Source organism: Electrophorus electricus, chromosome 8 (genome assembly GCF_013358815.1).
Source record: "Electrophorus electricus isolate fEleEle1 chromosome 8, fEleEle1.pri, whole genome shotgun sequence".
NCBI classification, from domain to species: Eukaryota; Metazoa; Chordata; class Actinopteri; order Gymnotiformes; family Gymnotidae; genus Electrophorus; species Electrophorus electricus.
This window is the reverse complement of record NC_049542.1, coordinates 9,673,002-9,694,729: the sequence shown is the minus strand read 5'-3', so window position 1 is coordinate 9,694,729 and position 21,728 is coordinate 9,673,002. Positions and strand designations below refer to the sequence as shown.

At 39.4% G+C, this 21,728-nt stretch overlaps 1 protein-coding gene across 4 annotated transcripts in view; it reads left to right on the top strand.

Moving 5' to 3' along the window:
* rcan2 (regulator of calcineurin 2) overlaps positions 1 to 21,728 on the top strand; it is a 56,528-nt gene that overhangs the window by 7,966 nt on the left and 26,834 nt on the right. The window contains exon 1 of one of the 4 annotated variants that reach the window (XM_027000718.2): positions 19,315 to 19,422. The exons of the other annotated variants lie outside the window; for them this stretch is intronic. Within the exon in view, the coding sequence (XP_026856519.1) occupies positions 19,336 to 19,422 (87 nt within the window). The 5' untranslated portion in view covers positions 19,315 to 19,335. Of the gene's footprint in view, positions 1 to 19,314; positions 19,423 to 21,728 lie in introns of those variants that run through there. 4 annotated transcript variants of the gene reach the window in all.

Below are 21,728 nucleotides of genomic sequence, written 5' to 3'. Positions count from 1 at the left end.
GAACTCGGGCTTTATCCTCTTTGGCTGGAAACCTCACCGACTCCACCTCACCGCCTTTACTGCAGTCCTTTTGGAGTGCCTCAGCTCTCCTTGGCCCTGGCTCCATAGCCCTAGCCCCCCTCAAAAAAAATTTCCAGGGGCATTCCTCTCCACCTCCGGAGTTTCTGCAAACGCCTGTCGCGGTCCTCTCCCCAATCTCCTGGGATCCCAGCAGCAGCTTGTGTGTGTGTGTGTGTGTGTGTGTGTGTGTGTGTGTGTGTGTGTGTGTGTGTGTGTGTGTGTGTGACTTTTTACCTAGTTACTAGGTTGGCTAAAGTTCAGAGTGAAAAGTTGGAACTGTATCTCAGTAAGATGACACTGCTAAAAGATATATCATATGGAAAAAATGTTATCCTCTCCAGAGAGACATTAAAATTCCAGTGTCACTCTTTTTATTGGCTTGGCCAACATTTGATATGCAATGCTGCCACTGGTATTTTACAGGCTTTGTGGTCAATAAATATTTGAACTATGAAGCCAATCAGTTTTAGTTGAGTCCTTCTGGGAGTTTATGCATTCATAATGTAGCTTTTGTCATCATACTATAAGAAAACATGATGTCTAATTTGATAATAATATAGCCCCATAGACGAGTGTATTTCCTTATTTGTAGTTTTAAGCTGCAATGATGTGAGGCTCTTTTTGTTCTTTTGCATACAGCTTTGAAGGTTAGCTAAAGATGTCTTACATTTTGTCTTGTGATTCACTAGCATTTTGGCCTTTCCCCTTCTGCTCCTGGTATGTTGTGGATTATGTAAGCATGTGAAATCTCCATAACTGCATGCCCAATCCCAGCTGTGTGGAATGTATTTGCCTTGAAGGCCTTCCTTAGTTATGCAAGGTTCATGCCCTCCATGAGCTCAGCTCATAAATTTATCTGTGTCATAAGTGACATGTGACCTGTGCTCTTGTGCATCACAAATCTAATGTGGCTTAACAAACAGTGTATCAAAAATGATAATAGACCATTATTGCCAATTATTGAATTGTTTAACATTTCATACATGTCATGCACAAATTTACTATATTTGTTTTGTTGACCTTGACACCAGTGCAAAAGGTTTGCTGCAAAAACAGCTTTGGGGTTTGGGAATAATGCTTTGTTTTTGGCAAACCAAAGGATCTACAAAAGAACTGTATTTCTATCCTGGCATTCAGAGTCTTCATCATTCTCTGTCCAAAATCATGAAACATTGTGTGGGAAAGACAGCCGAGGGGTCCAGGCTCTGATTTATAGTAATCACGGAACAGAGAGGGTCTATTAAGATACAGCTGTTTCCTGGATTAGCTGTGCGATTGATATTTATTGGAACAGAGGCTGGGTAGCCCCACATTGTTTATTTGAGCCAAGAACTCCATGTTCCTAGTTAAGGTTTTAATGTCTAATAGGCTTTTGTTGGGCACTTTCGGGATACGCCCTACTAATGTGATGACGAATGTAAACCGTCTGATGCAGCCATAGTGCAGAGGTAAGGGTGAACGTGCTCGCGTGTGCACACTGCTCTGACTGTGATGATCATGGAATTCTGTATACTTTTGCAAGCTGGTCCATCGTATTGAAATGTTAATATGAGCTGAAAGTATGCACTTGTGAGTTAGTGTACAGCCTTACTATTCTGAGATTCTGGAAATAGAGCACACACACAAACACATACACACACGTATGCACGCACACCACAACACACCTGCTCACACTCACACTCTCTCAACATTACTCACAGTGAGGGCTCTTTTTAAGAATTCTACCTAGATTGGTGCTATTGTGACCTGCCGCCTCTGCAGCTTAGCTGCTACAGAAAGCAGCAGAATGTTTGCAGTGATTAATGATCTATGCCACTGTACAAGCAAAACAATAAGCAGTCATCATTAAGCAGTCAGAATTAAATGTCAGTCTTTTTTCTTTTTTGAGCAAAGTTTTCGGTGGCTTTCAGTAAGCTTAGGTGCAGCTTTTTTCCACTATAGTGGAAACTGTGCAGTTACCTTAGGCTTTGAAAAACTCAGTATTAATGCAACATACATCTTGGACCGTTTAGTTGGATGCTGCTATGCAGTGATGACATGGTAATTCTATGGACACACCTAGTCAATTGAAGTCATGTAGGTGGGATTTTGTCAGACAAATGTCTTAGTCTTAGAAAACCTCATTGTCAGGTTCATGATCATGAATGAGGAACAAAAGGCTACATATTGATCTGTGAAATATATTTATTTATTTAAATTAATCTGTTTAATCATCTTTAACAGGGTTGAAAACCTTTGACAGAAAATGGCAGTGATGTGGAATTACAACGGTTCCACATACCTTTTTTGGCACCACCAGATAGATCAGGGTCATTCTGCAACTGATTTTATTAAAGAAAACAACTCTGCAGTATGGCTAGCTCAAATCTGTCATCCGTCCTTCTCTGCCTACCTCCAGCCAGGTGGGCTTGGCAAGGGAGGCATCAGAGGGATGCCATTCCCAATCCCTACACTGACACAAGACAGGGTTTATCCATAATTTGTAATCCCAGTTCTGGGAAAACTGGCATAAAAACCTTGGAAGCATGGAAGCATCATATGCTGCTGTGTATTTCCAGGTTTTGGGAATGGGAAATATGGGATTTGGTCCTTATGGGATATGATCCTTCACTTTTTCATCACCTAATTAAGTAAATCTACATGCATAAAACCTTTCAGAAACTATTTTTAAATGAGTAAGTGTCTAAGCCAAGTCTTTCACAAGACGGAAGAATGGAGGCTGATATATATTGAACCAAATATGATCCAGGCCATCAGCGTAGAGTAGAGCAGTACAGCTAAAACCAAGTTAGCACGACTCATATGTAGGTCCTGCTATATATAACAGACTATTAAGTATGGTATAATATGGTAGTCATGGTATGTTTTTTTTTTCTTTGACCAACCTTAACAAAATAAAAAAGTATCAGTGTTTTGAGAATTTCCCCAAGTGATTAATTGGTGAAAGCCAGAGATGAAAAATATTACCGTAAATCTCAGAAGTCTTTATTTGTTTCCACACAGTTTCTGTCCTTTTGGCATTTCTCCTGTTATTGCGACTTTGTCACCTCTGCTCTGATCAAGCGAGCACAAAGAATCATAAAAGAGGAATCATTCTCACCCTTTTTCAGACTGAAACATCACTGAGGTTTCACAACACACCGGGGGAAAGTCAAACTCCATGTCCAAGGCTCTTCATCTTTCCATCATCTGTGATGTTTAATGATACCGTTTATTATGACATTTTGAAGTCCAGATCATAGGCTGACATTAATATTCCTCTGTAACATTAAGGTTTGCCCTGTAACATCTGGCTTGATATTAGCGATCACTTTACCTCCCAGTGCTCATTTGTCTGAGCTTGCTCAGCCCCAGCTGTTTGAGACAAATTTTTCCTTTTTCTATACTGCATCAAGTTAACCCAATGGTTCAGAAATGCTATCACCCAAGACCTTTTAATGCAGGAAGATTAGATGCAGAAAGATTAGATGCACGTCTAACTGTTCAGATTTGGCATTTAGGGCATGAGACGGGGAGATTATATACGATCCATCCTTAGCCAGATTGTTGCTTTGCCAATTGGCAAGTGAATCCAGTGGAGAAACAATGCTTCAGTGTTTCAACATTCCAGTGTGACAGTGCTCCAGTGCCTAAATGTTCCAGTGCTCTAGTGTTGAGTTGAAGTTGAAGTGCTGCTATGCCAGAGGCTGCTGAGTAGAGTTTGTAGAGATCCATCATCAGCAAGGACCTGGCTAAACCTGCACACTTCCACTTAAGAGCTCATTTGCAGCTGAGGAATATGTTTTGGTGGCTCATGGCTTATATGGTTTGGGTGCCTTGTGAAAACAAATTATTTATTGGGCTTGACATTCTTTGTCTCATTTTACTGGGTCCGAATGAAACCTTGCATATGCAGCGAAAGTGCACTAAAGCTAAGTCATATATTGGAGGATTGTCTCCTTGTTTGTTTATACAAATGTGCGCCTCTGTTATTAGCCAGATTCAGCTGTGTTCCCAAAGTATTTGTAACATTGCATGCATAAAACCTTTCATAAGTTCTTTTTAAATTAGAGAGCCAGGTCTTTCATGAGACACAAAATATGCCATCGGCCATCAACTAAGTTCAGAGTAACACAACTCATAAGTGTATGCCAGTGTAGCATCAGTGTGGTTTTCAAGTCACAGTCAGGAATGGCTGCCACCAGCCTTGAGTACTGCAGCAGCAAAAGATGATCTGGAGTGATAATGACATCCCAGCTAAGACAAAAGATGTACACATGATTCTCTGGTAGCAAGCCTGGTATCAGTCCCCCAGCAAACATGGTTCTGTCGTTCCAGACTTTGAATATATGGAGGGTGAGAAAAACAGAGGACCCAGAAAGTTTTTTTCATGAGTGCAAATTTGATATATGAATGCAAATTGTGATGTACTGTTTACATCTGTTTGAGAACACACCAGTGTTCAAACCATGTCAAAGGTTTCCGCATACCTCTATAAAAGGATATATTCACAGTGAAATTGGTTTAATACACATTAATAAAAATTAATTGTGTATTATAATATTAACAATTAATTAATTAATAATTAATAATACACAATTACTTTTTATTAATGTGTATTAAACCAATTTCACTGTGAATATATCCTTCTATAGAGGTATGCGGAAACCTTTGACATGGTTTGAACACTGGTGTGTTCTCAAACTGATGTAAATAAGCTCGTAAGCAGTGCCATTGTACATTTGATGTAATACACACCATTCAAAGTAACTGCTTTCAAAGTGTGTGCCATAGGGTGCAGAGGTTTGAGTGTAGCTTGCTGTTGTTAGTAAGAGCACTGTAGTGTATAATGACATATAGAGATGAATTTCTAGTTACATACTCCATTTCTAGGGATCAGATAAGGCTTACCTTGGACTTGGAAATATAAACTGACATTTACTTGTGCCCCTAAACACTAGTCTGGTATTTAGTTTTTAACAAAAAATCATGTCAAGACAATTGTCATTACTAATATAGTTTTACTTTTATCTGTAACCAAATATATGTTCCTTAGAATAGTCTGTATTTATGCTGTGGTGCCTATCCACAAGACCACTCTTTTACAGTGTGAGTGCACATGCGTGTCTGTGTGTGTGTGTTTATCAGGGGAAAATCTGAGCTGGATGTTTCCTCTGTTGGAGTGGAAAACTGCTAGAAATCTATGGAGTGTCCTAGTAGCCTGAGGCTGTTGCTTACATAATCACCTCCACCAAGGAGTTTTATGTGCGTGCGTGTGTGTGTGTGTGTGTGTGTGCCTGGCTGTCTGTGTGTATGTATGCCTGTGTGTGTGGAGGAGTTTGTATTTGCATCTTTGTGCATATGTGTCATCATTTACTAGATGGTTTCCTAGGTCTTAATTTGGTATTCTGTACCAGTTCTGTAAGTTACCTGTAGGTAAAGCAGTTCACACTACCCAAGATTGATTAGCCAGTTTGCTGGGAATAGATATTGATTTTTCTCGCACTCATGCATGGAAATGATGAATCCACTGTCCTCAAATGCGGGATGAAAGGTCAGTATATTTCTGGGTTATATTCTGATGGCAGTCAGTGCTGGCCTATACTTTCTTGCTAAGACTCATGGACTGTAAATAGCGCAGCCTAACAGCAGCTCTTTATAAATCTTATTGATTTTGATCCTCTCATGTCATCTGCCAATGACTGTAATTAGAAACCTCCATATAGTCTAGCTGAAAAACATCTGTTCTGAATGTTCTAAATTCTATAACCTTCCCATTCATGCTAATGATTGTAAAAAGGGCATTTACACACATAAAGTTTTGACTGCTTGAATTTATTTATAACTTAATTCTCTGCCAAATGTTAGAATACCTAGTTGTATTTGTGAAGTTGCATCAGAACAGAAAGAATAGTGAATCTTTTGTGTCTGTTGCAGCCAAAGCTGATATCAGATCTGCTTCTATGGTTAATTTCTTAGCACACAGGCAGAGTGCCTGGTTCTTGACGTTTACATCAAGCGTATGTTGTTTCAGATACACTGAAAAGAGAAAAAGAGAGAAAAAGAGAGAGATAGGGGGAGAGATTGAGAAACCCTTGGGGTAGATCAGCTGCTAGGCCCTGGCCCTGACATGGGCTTGGCAGTGTGGGTAGTGCAGGACCTCAGAGCACTTTACAAGCACCCATAACCTCACAACAGCCATCACCTCACAACACCCATCACTTCACAATACCCATCACCGCACAATACCTAGATGCTTGGCCTCTGACCTCCACCCTTGCACATGTCACAATAAGAGAGTCATGTCTAGTGGGAAGATTAGGATGCAGAGTTTAATCACTGTTATGATTGCAGTTAACATTAACAGTTTCATATGTTAAATATGTATAGGCAGGAATGGCAAGTTAGAGTGGAGGAAAATTTTTTAGGGTGGTCACAAAAATGAGCAGTTCTGAATTCTTATTATGTTCATTTGACAGTGCGTGGTATAGAATGGACATTGAAAGGGATAAGTGTGAGGTGATTTTTCCCTTAACAGCTACTATTAGGGCCTCTCTAGCTTGTTTCTAGAACAGGTCTCGTATGCCTCAGTTGAATCACTTATAAATCACAACTGAAGATTGAGTTCTGAGAAGCAGCACTAGATGGCAGACTTGTTTTCCTCACAGTTTGGTTCTTTGTCACCTGCCACAGCATCTTCACGGGAGTGTATAGAGAGAGAACTCAGCACTTTTTTTAAAGAAAGTTATTGATATTTATATGGGATCATATTGAGTCATACTGAGTCATATTGAGTCATATTTTATAACTGTATTGTAAAAGATTTTTATTCCTATTGTAAACTTACATAATGTTAAAATTAGTTTTATTTACAGAACATAGCCACATGGTATAGGCAAAGCATTGGGCCTGCTATGTGCATTTCAAATGTGTTCAGACACCCTGGTGAACCTTTGATATGGCTTGGTTAAAGATTGGCATGCTTTTTGACCAAAAATGATTTACATGTGATGAATTGCCTTAGTGCAGTGATTCACCCAAGAGCCCACTGAACAGTTATCTAGAATGTCTGTGAAGAAACAGCTCTAAAAAATTCTTATGGGAGTTCTAAATGCACTAAATTTGCTTTCCTCACAAGAGCAACCAAACTCTTAAAACTGCTTTACAGGGTCAAGTATATATAACTAAGACAGACAGAAAGCCAGTCCTCTTCAACAGATATCTAGTATTGTAACACAGATCCCATGTAAGACCCCTGAATTACACAGAGAGAATTGATGTTTAACATTATTGTTGAAAGTGCCTTTCACAGCATTTTACCTGAGACAGCATTTGCACCCTGACACATGCTTGTGTGCAGCTTTGGCTTTTATTTTATTAGGTGGAGTTGGGTGGTGCGGGTCTTTTGCGTGTGTTTTATTACAGCTGGAATTTTTTTTTTTGTTAAACCACCACTGTTATGAAAGGGAGTGCTGCTAGCACCTGAACCTTCAGCACTGACTGAAGTGGAAAAAGCTCTAAATTGTTGAACTTTAGGATCATTGTCATACCACACAGTTAAGCATCCACTGGCAGCCAGCAACCAGCTAGAAGCAGCTGCTCTTAGCAAGAATGTGTGGACATGTTTTCAAGTGTGTATGTGTGTGTGCACGTGTGTAAACATAAGCATGATTGGAGAGCCTCTTCTTGAACGGTAAACAAAATCACAACAGCAATGACTGAGTGACTACTGATTCTGAGGCATGTTCATACTGTCGTGCCTCTTCCCACTACAGAGTTGTCTGCAGCAGACATTGATTTAGTGACTCATGCATTTTCCATGACTCAAACCATGCTCGAAGCTTAAGTTCCTGATTTCTTGTCTGGTATTTATGGCATAGGACCTAATATGGAGTTTTTTTAGGCAGTGCAAATGGAGGACTGATCCCTCTTTTCATCTCATGACATGCTTTGTTTCCTAAACCCACTGCAGAGGGCGCTCAGGCTGATGACCCACTCAGGCTTATTCTGAGGCTGCTTTGTATCCTCTGTTTCAGTTAGGAAGGAAATAGAGAGGTGATGGGAGGTGACACCACATACCTCTACATATTTCTCTCAAGCCTGCTTTGTCCTCTTTGGGGGGGACAAACTGGTGGCCCCTGGCCTGAGACAGTGAACAGTAATTTTTTTCTATACAGGTTTCTATCTTTTGTTTTTGGTTTTTTTCATTTGGTTCTCTTTGTCTTGCAGACCCAAGGCCTTGCAACAGTGCATGTCGTAAGCATGGCAACTGAACACTCTGTCTGCACATGCACATACTATAAGAAGCTGCTCCTGCCCTTGAGTCATTTGGTATTACTCATCATTAGACCCAATGTGGGGCAGGGGATTGTTGGAACGAGGGACAACCATTATGGTGCAGTAAAAGCAGTATTCGTATTACTCTACTTCAGGGCAGGCAGATGCCAGGGACATAGAACACTGTAATGCAGAGAGGCTAGGCAGGATGCAGGAACGAGCCTGTAAAACAAAGTGACGTTTATTTACACATAACAAAAGACAACATAACGCACATGCTAACGTACAGTTAAACACCGACAACCAACAATGACTACACAAGACTTTATATACATAAACCATAATGACACGAAACATGGAACAGGTGTGATACATGGGGAGGGCGTGGCCATGCAGACGGACAGACACACATACACATCTGGGAGGAGGGAGCTGTACCGTGACAAATACAAGCTTTCTGAGATAGGGATTTATTTTGGTGTAAAGTTTGCAAGGTGTAAGCCCTACATTTTTATACCTAAAAAGCATATGTAATTATAGTGTTAATAATTTTAAAAGATGATTAAAATTCATTAAGGAGATTGAGTGCTCCAGAAGGCTGTGCAATTAGTAAGTGGTCACAATTAGTAAGAGTCAGTTAAAATAAATGTGGAGCAAGTTCTGGAGTGTGCACCTACTTCAGGATTTCCTGATAGAGTCCACAAATGTCATATTTGGATTCCAAAAAAAAACAAAAAAACCTTGGTGTCCAACTATACTGGCTTAGCGAAACACCAATAATAACTACTTTGCATTTCCATTACTGTTACTAACTATAGTAAAATGTCACTCAAGAAACACATGACTGCCTTTCTAGAGTATATGTATATATATGGAAAATTAATCATTATTGTCTGACATACACAAATGGAAAAGTAAATGCCAATGCTAATTGAACAAGACTTGTCACATACCAGAGAACAGATTACACCCTTTATTAGCTACCATTCACACTTAAGAAAAAATTATTAACTGCTGCTGTTTGAATTAGCTGTATTTATAGCCTGAGCACCACATAAATATTTGGACCATTCGAATGTTTGTATTGAAAGTATGCAACTGTAATCTAAAAGTCTCAACATTATGTTACTGGAAGCTCAGGACTGTTCTTCTTAAAGTCCATTTGCTCATCATCCTCAACATCACCATCATCATCATTATTATTATCATTATATGATTCCATCATAAGTCAGTCAGTCAGTAATCACGGAGGATCTATTTCTCCTGTGGACCATCTCTCTGCAGCTGGCACACAGAGGTGGTTTGTTTGTCAAAGCTCAGTGTTCATTTTCTCTCTAATTGGACTGGTCTTAGTGCAGCTAAAATAGCCTGGACCAGATCAAATTCCTTTTCAGTTCCTGGACAAGCCCCAGAAAAATGAACAGACCTCAGCAGGGTCCAGTTCTTGTCTCTCAGAGCCATGTGAAGGCAACGGGTGCATTGTGGTTCTTCACAGGAGCAGCTTAGGATGGCATATGATGACATTGCATTGCTTTGCTGATCAGGGGCCTTTAATGGAAGCAATACTGTTGATGAGAAATAGTCCCACATCCCACTTTGGACCCCATTCTCACTGTAAGAACTCACAATACAGTTTATTTGCAAATAGTTTGACATTTGTGTATTGTGATGTAAAAAAGCCAAATAAACCAATTTACACAATTAACCTTACTCATCATCACCTTGCCAGATATTTAGAAGTCAGACTTGAATACTGACCCATGACCAAAGTCTGAGTCCCCCTTCTACGAGATGATTGCCCTATGCAAATGTTCAAAGCAGAAGGAAATCACATAGCCCCTGCGTGGTGGTGTCAGAAGATGAGTCAAGTCAAGTCAAATTTATTTATATAGCACTTTTTACAACAGTTGTTGTCACAACAACAGCTTTACAAATGTCTGTGTTCAGGCACCCAGTGAGCAAGCCAAGGGTGACAGTGGCAGGGAAAAACTCCCTAGAGCATGAGGAAGAAACCTTGAGAGGAACCAAAACTCAAAGGGGGGGGGCATCCTCCTCTGCACGACAACAGACACTACAATAGTAACAATATAAACAATAAGGAGCAGAATAAGTATTGTGGGAGAGAGAAAAATAAAAAATTAATAATAAAACATTTAAAATAAGCAATCAATGTCTAGTCTGGTTTTCTAGAAGTCCAGATGGTGTGTGCATGTCCGAAACCCATCCCACATGAGACTGTCCATCAAGGGCAACAGAGAAGTAGTTGTCTGGGGTAGAGGTGTGATGGGCTACAGTACGGGGCATCAGGGGTGGTAGGAGTAGCCATGGCAGCTGAGATGGGTTGAGGCAGATTAACATCATGACATCAGGGATAGGTGTTCCTTTGCATAAAGAGAGAATAGATTATTAGGCATGTCCAGGTATGAAGGTGTGTAAATTGGGGAACTATAATGTGCAAAGCTGGACAACTATGACAACAGAGCTAAAAGGATATTTCAAGATATTTCATACAGTGCACATCATCAGCCTGAGGACTTGTGATCACTTTTTTAGCTGATAATTCATTCTTCTGTCCTCTCACTCATTATTTCCCTGCAATTCAGTGAACATATTATTTAGTTATTTATTATTTAGGTTGTGATGGCTCCCAGATGACTCTGAGGCTATTCAAGTTCATGCTATGATTTGTATCTAAGCACTTTCTTCTTGACCATGTCAACCAGTAGAAATGTTATCCCTCCTCTCTCAACAGTTCTGTTGCTCTGAATGCTGTTTATTTACTCTTCACATTGTTGGTTTATTACATCACTTTCACAAGTTAAAAAAAAAAGAATTTTAATAACATCTGACCTGGAACAATTGATGGAATCAAAATCAACCTAAGATGTCTTCAATCAGATTCATGTTACAAGAGACTTGTAGTTAAACAATGATATTATTAAATACTGTATGTCCACTGGTTGCTAAACACTACTCTAGAATGGTCTAGAAAGGGAAGATTATTTGAACTAATATATCTTCAAAATGAGCAAATTAAGTGACTAGGTTTTTAGAATTAAAAAATTTAAAAACATTTTTGTTCGAAAAATGAAAAAGAAACCTGGGCATTGACATCCAGGAAGAAGTATGTAGTTATACAGCTTTTGATAAGGATTTTACAGCCCAATTAATTTGTCTAACAAAAAATAACATTAATAATGTGAAACAAACAGGCCAAATTAACAGCATAAAAGCACAATTTTTGTTTCAGTTCAGTTAAAATGATATTTGTGGAAAAATGTTGTGATTCTTATCAATTTAAAAAAATTACATATTTGTGATATTTATGCTTTTTTAATTAATTTCTCAACAGAATAAAAATATTATCTCTGCAGTATATGTATGAATTAACCCTGATATGTATTATGCATATCTGTAATTTTTCTTAGTACTGACATGTCAGATAAAGATGAGTATGAAGGCCCTATCCCACTTAAAATTTATTTATTTAGCAGGGAATCAAGTAAAAAGAAGCCCAAAGATGCCAGGGTTTAATCCAAACACATCCCACACTCAATTTGATTCATTACATAAAGTTCTATTTGTGTTGCTAGTTCACCATGTTAGCTCTGGGTCCTTGGGAATTTTGTTGTTTAAGCTTGTATTGATGTTTTTTTTTCTTCCAGAAAAACAGCTCTATTTATATCTCCTGATGTTGAGAAACCGAATACAAAAGCCTCATCAGTCAAAATTATTAGTTCAGTCGTGTACAACAATCATTTAGGACCCGTACATTTTATTCACATTTCAGTACTAAAAACAGTATTCATTTTTAACCAGTGTGGTTGCTATTTTTCATTCAAATATATTGTTATCAGCTATACATAAGGGTGAAGAGCTAATGAGGTACATTAGATTTTTTGATTTTCAAACATGAATGGTTAGAAAACTGTTTTTACTCACTGTGGGAGCACTTCAGCTTTCTCCAAAATAGTGAAGCTTTAATCTCTAATCTCTATTTGATAAAGCCTGACATGCTGCATGTACCTATTGCCTGAAAACATAGTACCTACTTCTGCTCAACCCAGTTCTGCTGCATTATAGTACTCATCAAAAATGTTTTTTGATGGGCCAGCACCAAATCCAATATAAAATGTGCACCTATCAAAATTGTCTCAAATCTCATTAAAATTGAGCTGACAGATCCATCAGAGATGTTGAAGAAAGGTAACAGGGCACCTACGAAGGCTACCCAGGAAACAGGCCAGATTGGCCCAGGAGTGCTTTGCATTTATCACGACATGGCCAGTCAGGTTCCTTTGAAAACCTTGAGCTATGTCCTGGCCTCTGTGGTGGGCTCCCCACCCACAATGGAGAGCCTCTTGAGCAGTGATCCTAAAATGAATGAATCCTGCCTAACGGCATTCAGGGCTGAATGACCTGTGAGAAATGCACTCAAGGTGGATGAATAATGCATCAACCTTGCTGGTTAGAGGAAGTGCATTGCTGTAGACAACAGGTCTAAAATCATGAATATCACCATGACAGATCTATGCCTTATGACAGATGACTATGCCTTATGAAGACTTAATTGTTCTTGTAGATATATATTTTATACAAAATAAATAAGTAATAACTGGTTATGCTAGACTAATGGCAGACCTATTACAGCCCCAGTAGTTGAGCGTGCCATATACCAAGACGAGTTGTAGTAAATGGAGTTAGACAAGGGGTCAAAAATAAAAGTATACAGCCAAAAAGATTTTGTTGAGCTTGTGAATATAGAAAGGTATAAAAATGAAATAGCCTTGGTAAGCCTGGAGGGGGGAAAGGGAATACACAAAAATGAATAAATGGAAACCTCCTTCTAGGTGCAGCCAAAGTACCTGATGTAGTGCCATGGTGATTAGGGGAAGAGTCCATGCCAATTTGAGAATGAGCATCTGGTCATCTGCTGGATTAATCACTGATGCTTTGGGATAAGGGTCCATCACCCCTTTTTGCAGGTCCCTGTGTCTCATGATGAAAGCCACTAGCACAGACCAACTTTCCTTTATATCTTGCTATTCCACAGCTTTAGTTACTACAGAATGTCCACCTCACCACCTTGGAGATAGAGTTGCACAGACACTTCACTGGACTACACTTCACTGTTGTAAGTGACATCCATTACAGGAGGGTGGGGCAGTGCTGGAAGCCCTGGTGGTGTACAAGAACCAGCTGGGAGGGCTATAAATGGAGCACTAAAACCGGCATTCTTTTCACACTTGAGTGAATTGTGACTCTACCAGACTGCTCCCCTGAGTTGGAATTAATGGCTTTTTTTTCAATTGAGTGGTCATGCAGCAGTTATTTTGAGAGGACCCTATTTGCCTAGGCCAGAAAGTGAGTTGTTGGTTGGAACATGGGTATCAGGAGTGTGGAGTATCTGCAGGGGCTGAGTAACTGTAGGTCAACCATAGTGCTCTCTGCTGTGAGAGCCTTTTGACAGACTGACTTTAACTATTAGTGCTTGTAGGTATTCAATCACCCTTATATCCTTCAGTTACATTATCTCTGTTTGGGGCCATTGCTCTTTACTGGTTTTATATACAATCTATATGTGCGATTGATGTGGCACTTTCTTTTATTCTGGTCCTACTTTATTTGATTTTCTACCTAAAATATAGTAGATGATCATTTATCTCAGGCTTTCATTTCTGAAATAAGAAGCAAAAACACTACAATATTATAAAGAACAAATGGTTATGGTCTACTGCTGAACCAAAGATGACACACTGAATGTAAGTATCCATCAGTCCAGCCTTCTGTATAACAAAAAGATCCTGTACTGTGACTATGGGTCTAATTTATATAAATACATTTCTATTATACAAATTTCTTTGCAGTGGCAAAGAATGAACTGTTAATGAAAACTTCCATTCATTTTGAAAGTCCAAGCTACTGTCTCTGACACTGCCATTTAAATGTATGCAGGGAAATAACAGTAGATATTAAGGTAAATTCATACACTGCAGTAGGAAAAATGTGAGCCAAAATGCTCCTGAGCACAAGGGATTTGCTGCCTACTACATTGTGAATAAAAATATAGATGTAAACCACAAAATAATCCATAAATACTATAAAAGACACAAATTATCTCACCCCCTTACTTAGGCTAGTTGTCAAGATGTGAATATAAATTAGACACAGTAACTATATTTCCTGAATATGCTAATTTTGCTGTGTATTTTGACCTTAATGAGTTGCTGCTCATTTCATGGTTGCTGCTACTTGAAACTGAATTTATAGCCATAGGAGGCTAGAGAAGGTTGTCAGTAGCAGTGAGCCTAATGCTAATAAGGTCTCTCACTATGTAGTTACCAGTCTCATAAAGCACGGTGACCTTCACACAGGCCTTTTGCAAAGAACATGATGTGAAAGTATTTGTAGGGTGTGAGAATACAATGCAATTCCTAAGTAATTATACAGTGACAAAATTATTAAAATTATCTACTCCAGCTCATTGGAGTATAAAATTAAAGAATTTTAATTTGATGGTACTCATATTTAAATCTGAGGTATATAGGATCGTATAGGCATCAATCACAGCCCTTGTCATACCAATGCTGCTAGCAGATGAGGATGCTTTAATATGCTTTGTTCCACAACTCCTTAAGCTTTCTGGACATGGCCTTTCTTTGTCTGAGGTGGTTTGAATCTGGTTCTAATACCTCTCAGGTGCATTTTCTTTATGGTAACCTGTGACACATTTATGCTTATTGACTATACAGTATTTTCAACCTGTTCAGCTGCTTTCCTTCATGATTGACAATATGCTAATGGTTTAACTGCTGATGGTTCTTTTGTCTGCCAGATTGTTAGTATAGTCAAAAAACAAAGATAAATCATGTAATGGTCTGGTTTTTTAAGGGTTATTTATATTATTGGACAAAATTGCTGTCTAAAGTAACTTATTAGGTCAGAATATAGCTTTAACATATTACCAGTTATATAATGTATTTAAACAACAAATAAATATGTAAAAGTATTTCAAATATAATGATGTAAGGGAGTTTTATGTGCTATATTGATAACACATGGAAACCAAACACCAGAGTATTTTAGGACATAGGGCCAATCTCTGAAATATTAATATTCTGAATCAACGTTGCCACTACATTAAAAGGATACATTAGCAATAGATGCTGAACATCACCGATCTCTTGCAGGTTTGTGCTAAAACAGGATTAGAGGACCACAGTCAGCATGGTGCTTCTAACAGCAGAAGTTGTTTGTTGCTTTGACAGACTTTGCCTTTGACTGTAGTGTTTCTGTCCTTATCAGGGATGGTCTCAAAGTAATGAGAATATGTTTGTGGACAAGTTTATTTGAATGTTACTTTAAAAAGGGACACATTGTATAACTGCTATTAAAAAGTGTTACTTTATGTATGAATTTTGTAAGATGGCAACCTTTGAGTGCATACACTCAAAAACAACTTTATTAGAAATGCCTTCCCTGTGGCTACACTCATTGGCCACTTTATGAAGTGCACTTGATTACATTCTGTCTGCTGGCACAAACAGATCATCAGCGTCCCTGTACTCCATTATTCCAGTTTCCTGACCACAGGACCACCACTGTTGAAATGTTATTTCAACATTAATTCTGACATGGAAGAGGCATGATATTTGGTGTTGTGCTCATCAGTCAACCATTAGTATATATGAGTATCTGTGGATAAGAGTGTCTGATAAGTGCTGTAAATGTCATTTAAATATCCACCGCCCAAGCACAACACCTATGGTCAGAAAGACTACAACAGAGAAACCATAGTTTCTTGTACATCTAAAAGGTGTGTGTAAGAGTGTGTATTTCTAGGAGCATATGTGAATAAAAGGGTAAAAAGCAACTATGCTTCCGTATCCGGGGGTCTGCCGAGGCTCTTGCATCTCTGGCCTGACTCATGCATGGCTCTTTCTTTCTCACTGTCCCTATTTCTCTCTTTCCCCTCTCTCTTTTTTGCTTCTGTTGTGGGTCTGATGTCAATGCCATCCTTTCATCAGAGCTGCCATTAATCAGCCAATCATTCACAGCTAATTTTCTCCTCTTCCCCATCCTTGTTCTCACCCATGTCTGGATTACTTTCATTGCTCCTGCCTCATGATGGTGTCTCTGTCTTCCTTCTTTCTTTCACCTTGCTGTTTCCCATGTACTTTTGCCTCTAATACCTCCTTTTCCCTGTACTATTTTCTGAATCTTGCTCCCTTGTAATGTCTCAACCTAAAAAAAGACACATGGACAAAGCAAGCCACTTTCACCTCCCAGGTATACCCATTGATATGTTGGATTTTTTCCTTATTCTTCTTATAATGGATTGGTTGCACCACAGTGATCCTAGGGGACCTAGAAAGCTCTACTATAAAGTGAGTCTTCAGTTGGCTCCAGCTGAAGTCATTAGAGCCTAGCTCCATAGCCTGCATGTAGACTGAGCCCAAGTACAGTAACTGCTTTATCCAATAAGAGGTGAACAAAAAGGAAATAAGCAGCATCTGGCAACCTTCTTACTTTTTAGTCCGGTCCAACAATCATGTGGCCAAGCGCAAATGTACATGTGTAGTCATGCAAGGTTTTGTGAGAGGGACAAAATTGTGTGTGTTCGTGTGTGTGTGTGTATGTTTGTGTCTGGTGTGAGTGGTATATTTTTCAATGCTTTTGCCAAGCATCAATGTGCAGGACTTGTGATGAGGACAAGAGGACAAGCGCTTTAGCTTTCAGCAGCACATGGTGAACATCTGCTAATGGCAGCACCCACTGTACTCTGTACACTTAAAATTCTCTAACGCACTAATGCTAGTGTCCCTGCACACCATCTCAGAGTACCTTTTATTTTCCCTATTATTTAATTATTTATTATGTGATATGAAACTTTTTTTTTTGTCTACCTCTGTGTTTATTTTTTTCCATAACTTCTGTAGTACTAAACCCTGTGTCTGTCATGGCCTTCTTTTTTCTGTCTGCTTGTCTTTTAGCTGACTATGATGGTTTATGGAATTGTGCAGACTGTGTGGTATGGAATGGACTTTGAGATGATGGTATTTCCATAAGAAATCCTGGGTGGATTCACTTTTGAATTCTCCTTGAAATCTGCCATTTCCATTACTATTCTGCAGCTACAAGACTGTGACCAGCCTCTGATACAGCATTGCACCAGTGTGTGTGTGTGTGTGTGTGTTTGTGTGTGTGTGTGTGTGTGTGTGTGCATATGTGCGCACATGTGCATGTGTGTATCCATGCATCTGTGTGTGTATGCATGTGAGTAAGCAAAAGGGAAAGAGAGAGACACATTTTCCCGTTTCTTGTTCTTTAGGATAGAGCGTGACATCACAACTGTTAGTTATATGGTGAGTTTGTCCTTTTATGTGTCTAGAGATCACGTGAAACATGTCATATGCTTGCTGCTAGCCTATTGAACAAGAATACTCTAATTACCCAGCAATGCAAAAACCCACTCATGCTTTAAGCAATAATTCCTATAGTATAGGTCAGCCAAGCTACAAATATATTTGTAGCACTAAAATGTGTTTTGATGTTAATTTTTTTTTCTTTTTTTTTTTTTTTGGTTTGTTATGCCACCTCCTTTTGAGAGGTGGATGTTGGCAGCACACCTAGGAACTATACCATCAACCCGTTAGGGTGGCATATCAAGAGTTAGCATGTCTCGTTTGCATGGGTTTTGTTGTTATTGCTGTTATAATAACCCAATTATGTGTACCCACACTGTTTTAATATCAGCTGTGATGCAATGTAAGTTACACCACTAGGTCTGCACTGATATCTTCAGAGACGTCAGAGTCGCGGGCATGATATTGCTCCATTACCGTTCAGCTTCCTGCATTGCCAGGCAGGTTTACATAACGAGGCCTCTTGCCTCTCAAGGTTTCCGTGGTGTCATACTGGCATAGGTGGGCCATTTATTGACTCCTTGCACAAAGGCAGAGGACTTTCCATTGGCTTCAGCCACCCTCCACACGCGGCAAACACTGGAAAAATTAATACAATGCAGCACAGTCATCGTGGTTGTAGAGCGATGTTGCCTTTAGTGATGACATGTGTCCTGCCTTTTCCTTTGCATTTTCCCTTTAATATTTTCTTTTATTGCTTTTAATTTGTGGTCAAGCACTGCATATTAAACTTCAGTTATTTTTCATGCTGTTGATGCTTCATGCTTTGTTGGCTGTAACGCACAAGAGATATGCATGAAAAAACATGAGACAAGCATATTGTATATGTCAGATTAGAGTGATCAGAATGCTTCAGAAACTAAAATGGCTTTTGAATTTAATTATCTGTGGCTCTTTGAATGTTTTTGTCTTTGAACTAGTGGATCATGTCATCTGATTGTCTGAGAGTATGAATGAATGATACATATTGCTTGCCTCCTCCACTCTCTCCTGCTATCCCCCCCCATGTTAAGCACAAAAGCTGCAGCGCTGAGTCACTCACAGCTCGTGTACCTGCTTTGGCTTCAAATAGGTTAGTCCACACAAGCTCCTCCTATTCCATCAAAAAAATAATAAATTATTATATGAAAAAAGAAATTTAAAAAGAAGGGCCATGTCATCTTTGGAGGCAGTCTGTGGTTTTTGCTTAGACTGAAAGAGAAACTGTACAAGACCACAGAGTACAAGACCACAGAATTATGAAACTGTGTGGGAAAATTGCTCAGTTCACACTGGCGTGTGTGTGTGTGTGTGTGTGTGTGTGTGTGTGTGTGTGTGTGTGTGTGTGTGTGAAAGAGAGTGAATTGGTGAGTAGGGCAGTGATGTCATCGTGATGAGTGAAGGAAAGGGTGGGAGGCTAACACTCTACTCTCTGCCTGTCTCAAAGCTCAGCAGAGGGTCAAACACACTCACACACGCCCTCTCATACACAGGAGCTCAAATAGCTTTAGAAATATAGGAGGGTCTTCAGAGTACATGACCAGCCCCTCAGCCTGTGCTCTGACACGCATACGATCACGGAGAACAGTCATCCAGCAAATCAGCTTGAGCCAGCATGCCTGCCAAAAGTGTGAAGTATGATATCTCTACTCTTATTGCCTGCCTAGTGGACAATGAGGTCTTCTCCAAACCAGAGGTCAAGGTAGGTCTTGTCCAGTCATGAGATTGACACACATGCCAGTTCTGTTCCTTTAGGTTTGGAGCTCACTAAAAATGCTTTCAGTCATCATGTTTGAACTTTAATGATGTGAATATCTGCCAGAAAGAACCGCCAAGGCACTTTGATGGAGATCAAGTACCGAGGAGTGTTTCATTATAATGGCGTTGTTTCAGAACGCTCTGTTGTTGTGTCCAAAGAGGCAAAGTTTCTGTTTATGTTCTCTCTCAAACGTTTGCCCTTTAAGAGCGCATTTAGAAGCAAACAGTACCGTGGCATTCAGTTTTGGGACAGTATCTGTCTGCTCTGTACTTACAGTAACTTTATATAATGTTGGTCCAATCGAACTGGTTCTCGAGTTCTCACTGTTTTCTGGACTGGTGTGTATATTATCTAAGAATATTAAGAGTATTAATGTAGTCCACTATGTTGAGCTTTCATTGTCATTCCTCTTTTTGGTGTTATTGATTATGACGTGTGATTAAGATGTATTCGTGTGTGTGGCTGCAGTTGTGTATAGAAGAAGCTGCACTGCGTCCCGGTTCCTCTACCTCACACACTGCTCTGAGTCATGCTGTTATTGTGGACACTCTCTCATTCACACTACGCTTCATTAACAAAAAAACCCCCCAACAACCTCAGTACTTTTACGATTCGTCATGTCTCCCTTCTCCGATACACGCTTTCTCTCGGGGCATGAACTGACCCAGTCTGCCACTGTCTTCCACCCTGTTCCACATTTGTGCCACGACTATCAGTTCTGTTTGGTTAATTGAGATTAATATGAACAGATAATCTCAGTCAGTGCTGCTTTTGTGTTTTAAGAAAGCTGTTTTTCTTTCTTTTGGAGTGATCTTTCTTGGATGGAGTGATCACTTCTGCCTCCACTTGTGTCTGAACGGGCTTTTGCCACTTGATCAGTATCTCATTGAGACATGCTCCAGGTGGTCTAGGTGGCCAAGAAGGATCACCTTGGAGCGGGCAGTTGGACGGCATTTTCTTGCATCCATCTTGCATCCAGGCAGTGCTGAGACCAGGATGACAATATCAAGGATGTCTTGAGTGACCTGCAGTTGATCAAACAATGCCTTCAATGCAGACCAAGCCAGGGGAAATGGAAGGAATGACAATGGCTAGTTTTGGGGTTTTTTCCTGTCACTTTTCCAAAGCTTCTGCCACAGATATTTTAGGTATCTTACATTAGAAACACCAACTAATAGAATTACATCAGTAGCTAATTACTTTAAACCATCTTATTTGATTAGTAGTGCTTAACTAAGGTTTAGCTCATACTGATGTTACATCATCTATTTTTGTCCATACTTATGCGTAAGATACACATTTAATGTAAGAAATACAGATTTATTTAATTATTAAGTGTGAATACATTATGTTTGTAGCACAAACACATAAATTCAATTAATAATTGGATAGCATGAAATATGTGCAATATGATGTGTGATGTAATCAGTCTTGGGGCCAAAAGTGTAGTCCTCTTTGTAATCTTAATATGACATTGGTCCACCAAAAACTGGTTAATATGATACATTTTTTAAGCAGTCACCATTTTTTCACACATATTATGTTTCTGACCCTTAATCTGACCTCTGTCTGACCTTTAATCAATCAATGTTGGTCACTTTGACTCTGGGATATCTGGATCAACTACAATATAGTAGTGTCCACAATAGATGCCATTCCGCGTAACAGTTATTGTGGTTCTTGAGGTTGTTGTGATGAGACTGAACAAGGGAAACATTTTCAAAACATTTTAACTACAATTTTAACTGCATCTTCCCCTAAACCAGCACATGGGTGGGGTTTATGTTCATGACCTCTAACTGTCAAGATACATAGCTATGTTCAAGAAGTGTTAAGGGCCTGTTTTTGCTTGGCCCACACACACACTGCTCTAGTGCACATCCAGATCTTATACCAAGTTCACATGGGAGGCAGCTACAGTCTTCATTTCAAAAACTCTGCCTGATAAAATTTGGTTTCAGACCTGCGGTCCTGGGAGGCCAGATTTCAGAAGATTTGATAACCCTTGGTGCTGGTTCACTGCCTCAGGACACCCATTATGTGCAAAGGGCAAAGTGCCGCGTCATGTCGAGTACATTAAGGGACATCAAGACAGATAAGGATACAACACTAGAGCTAAGCATTCAAACTCAGTGGCAACACCTTGTGAATTTGCTGACACTAGTTTGTTACATGCCATGCATTAAAACTGAAAAATGGTGAGTTTTATTAAAGACCATTTTGAATGACTCCATGGCGTTAGTCCTGGT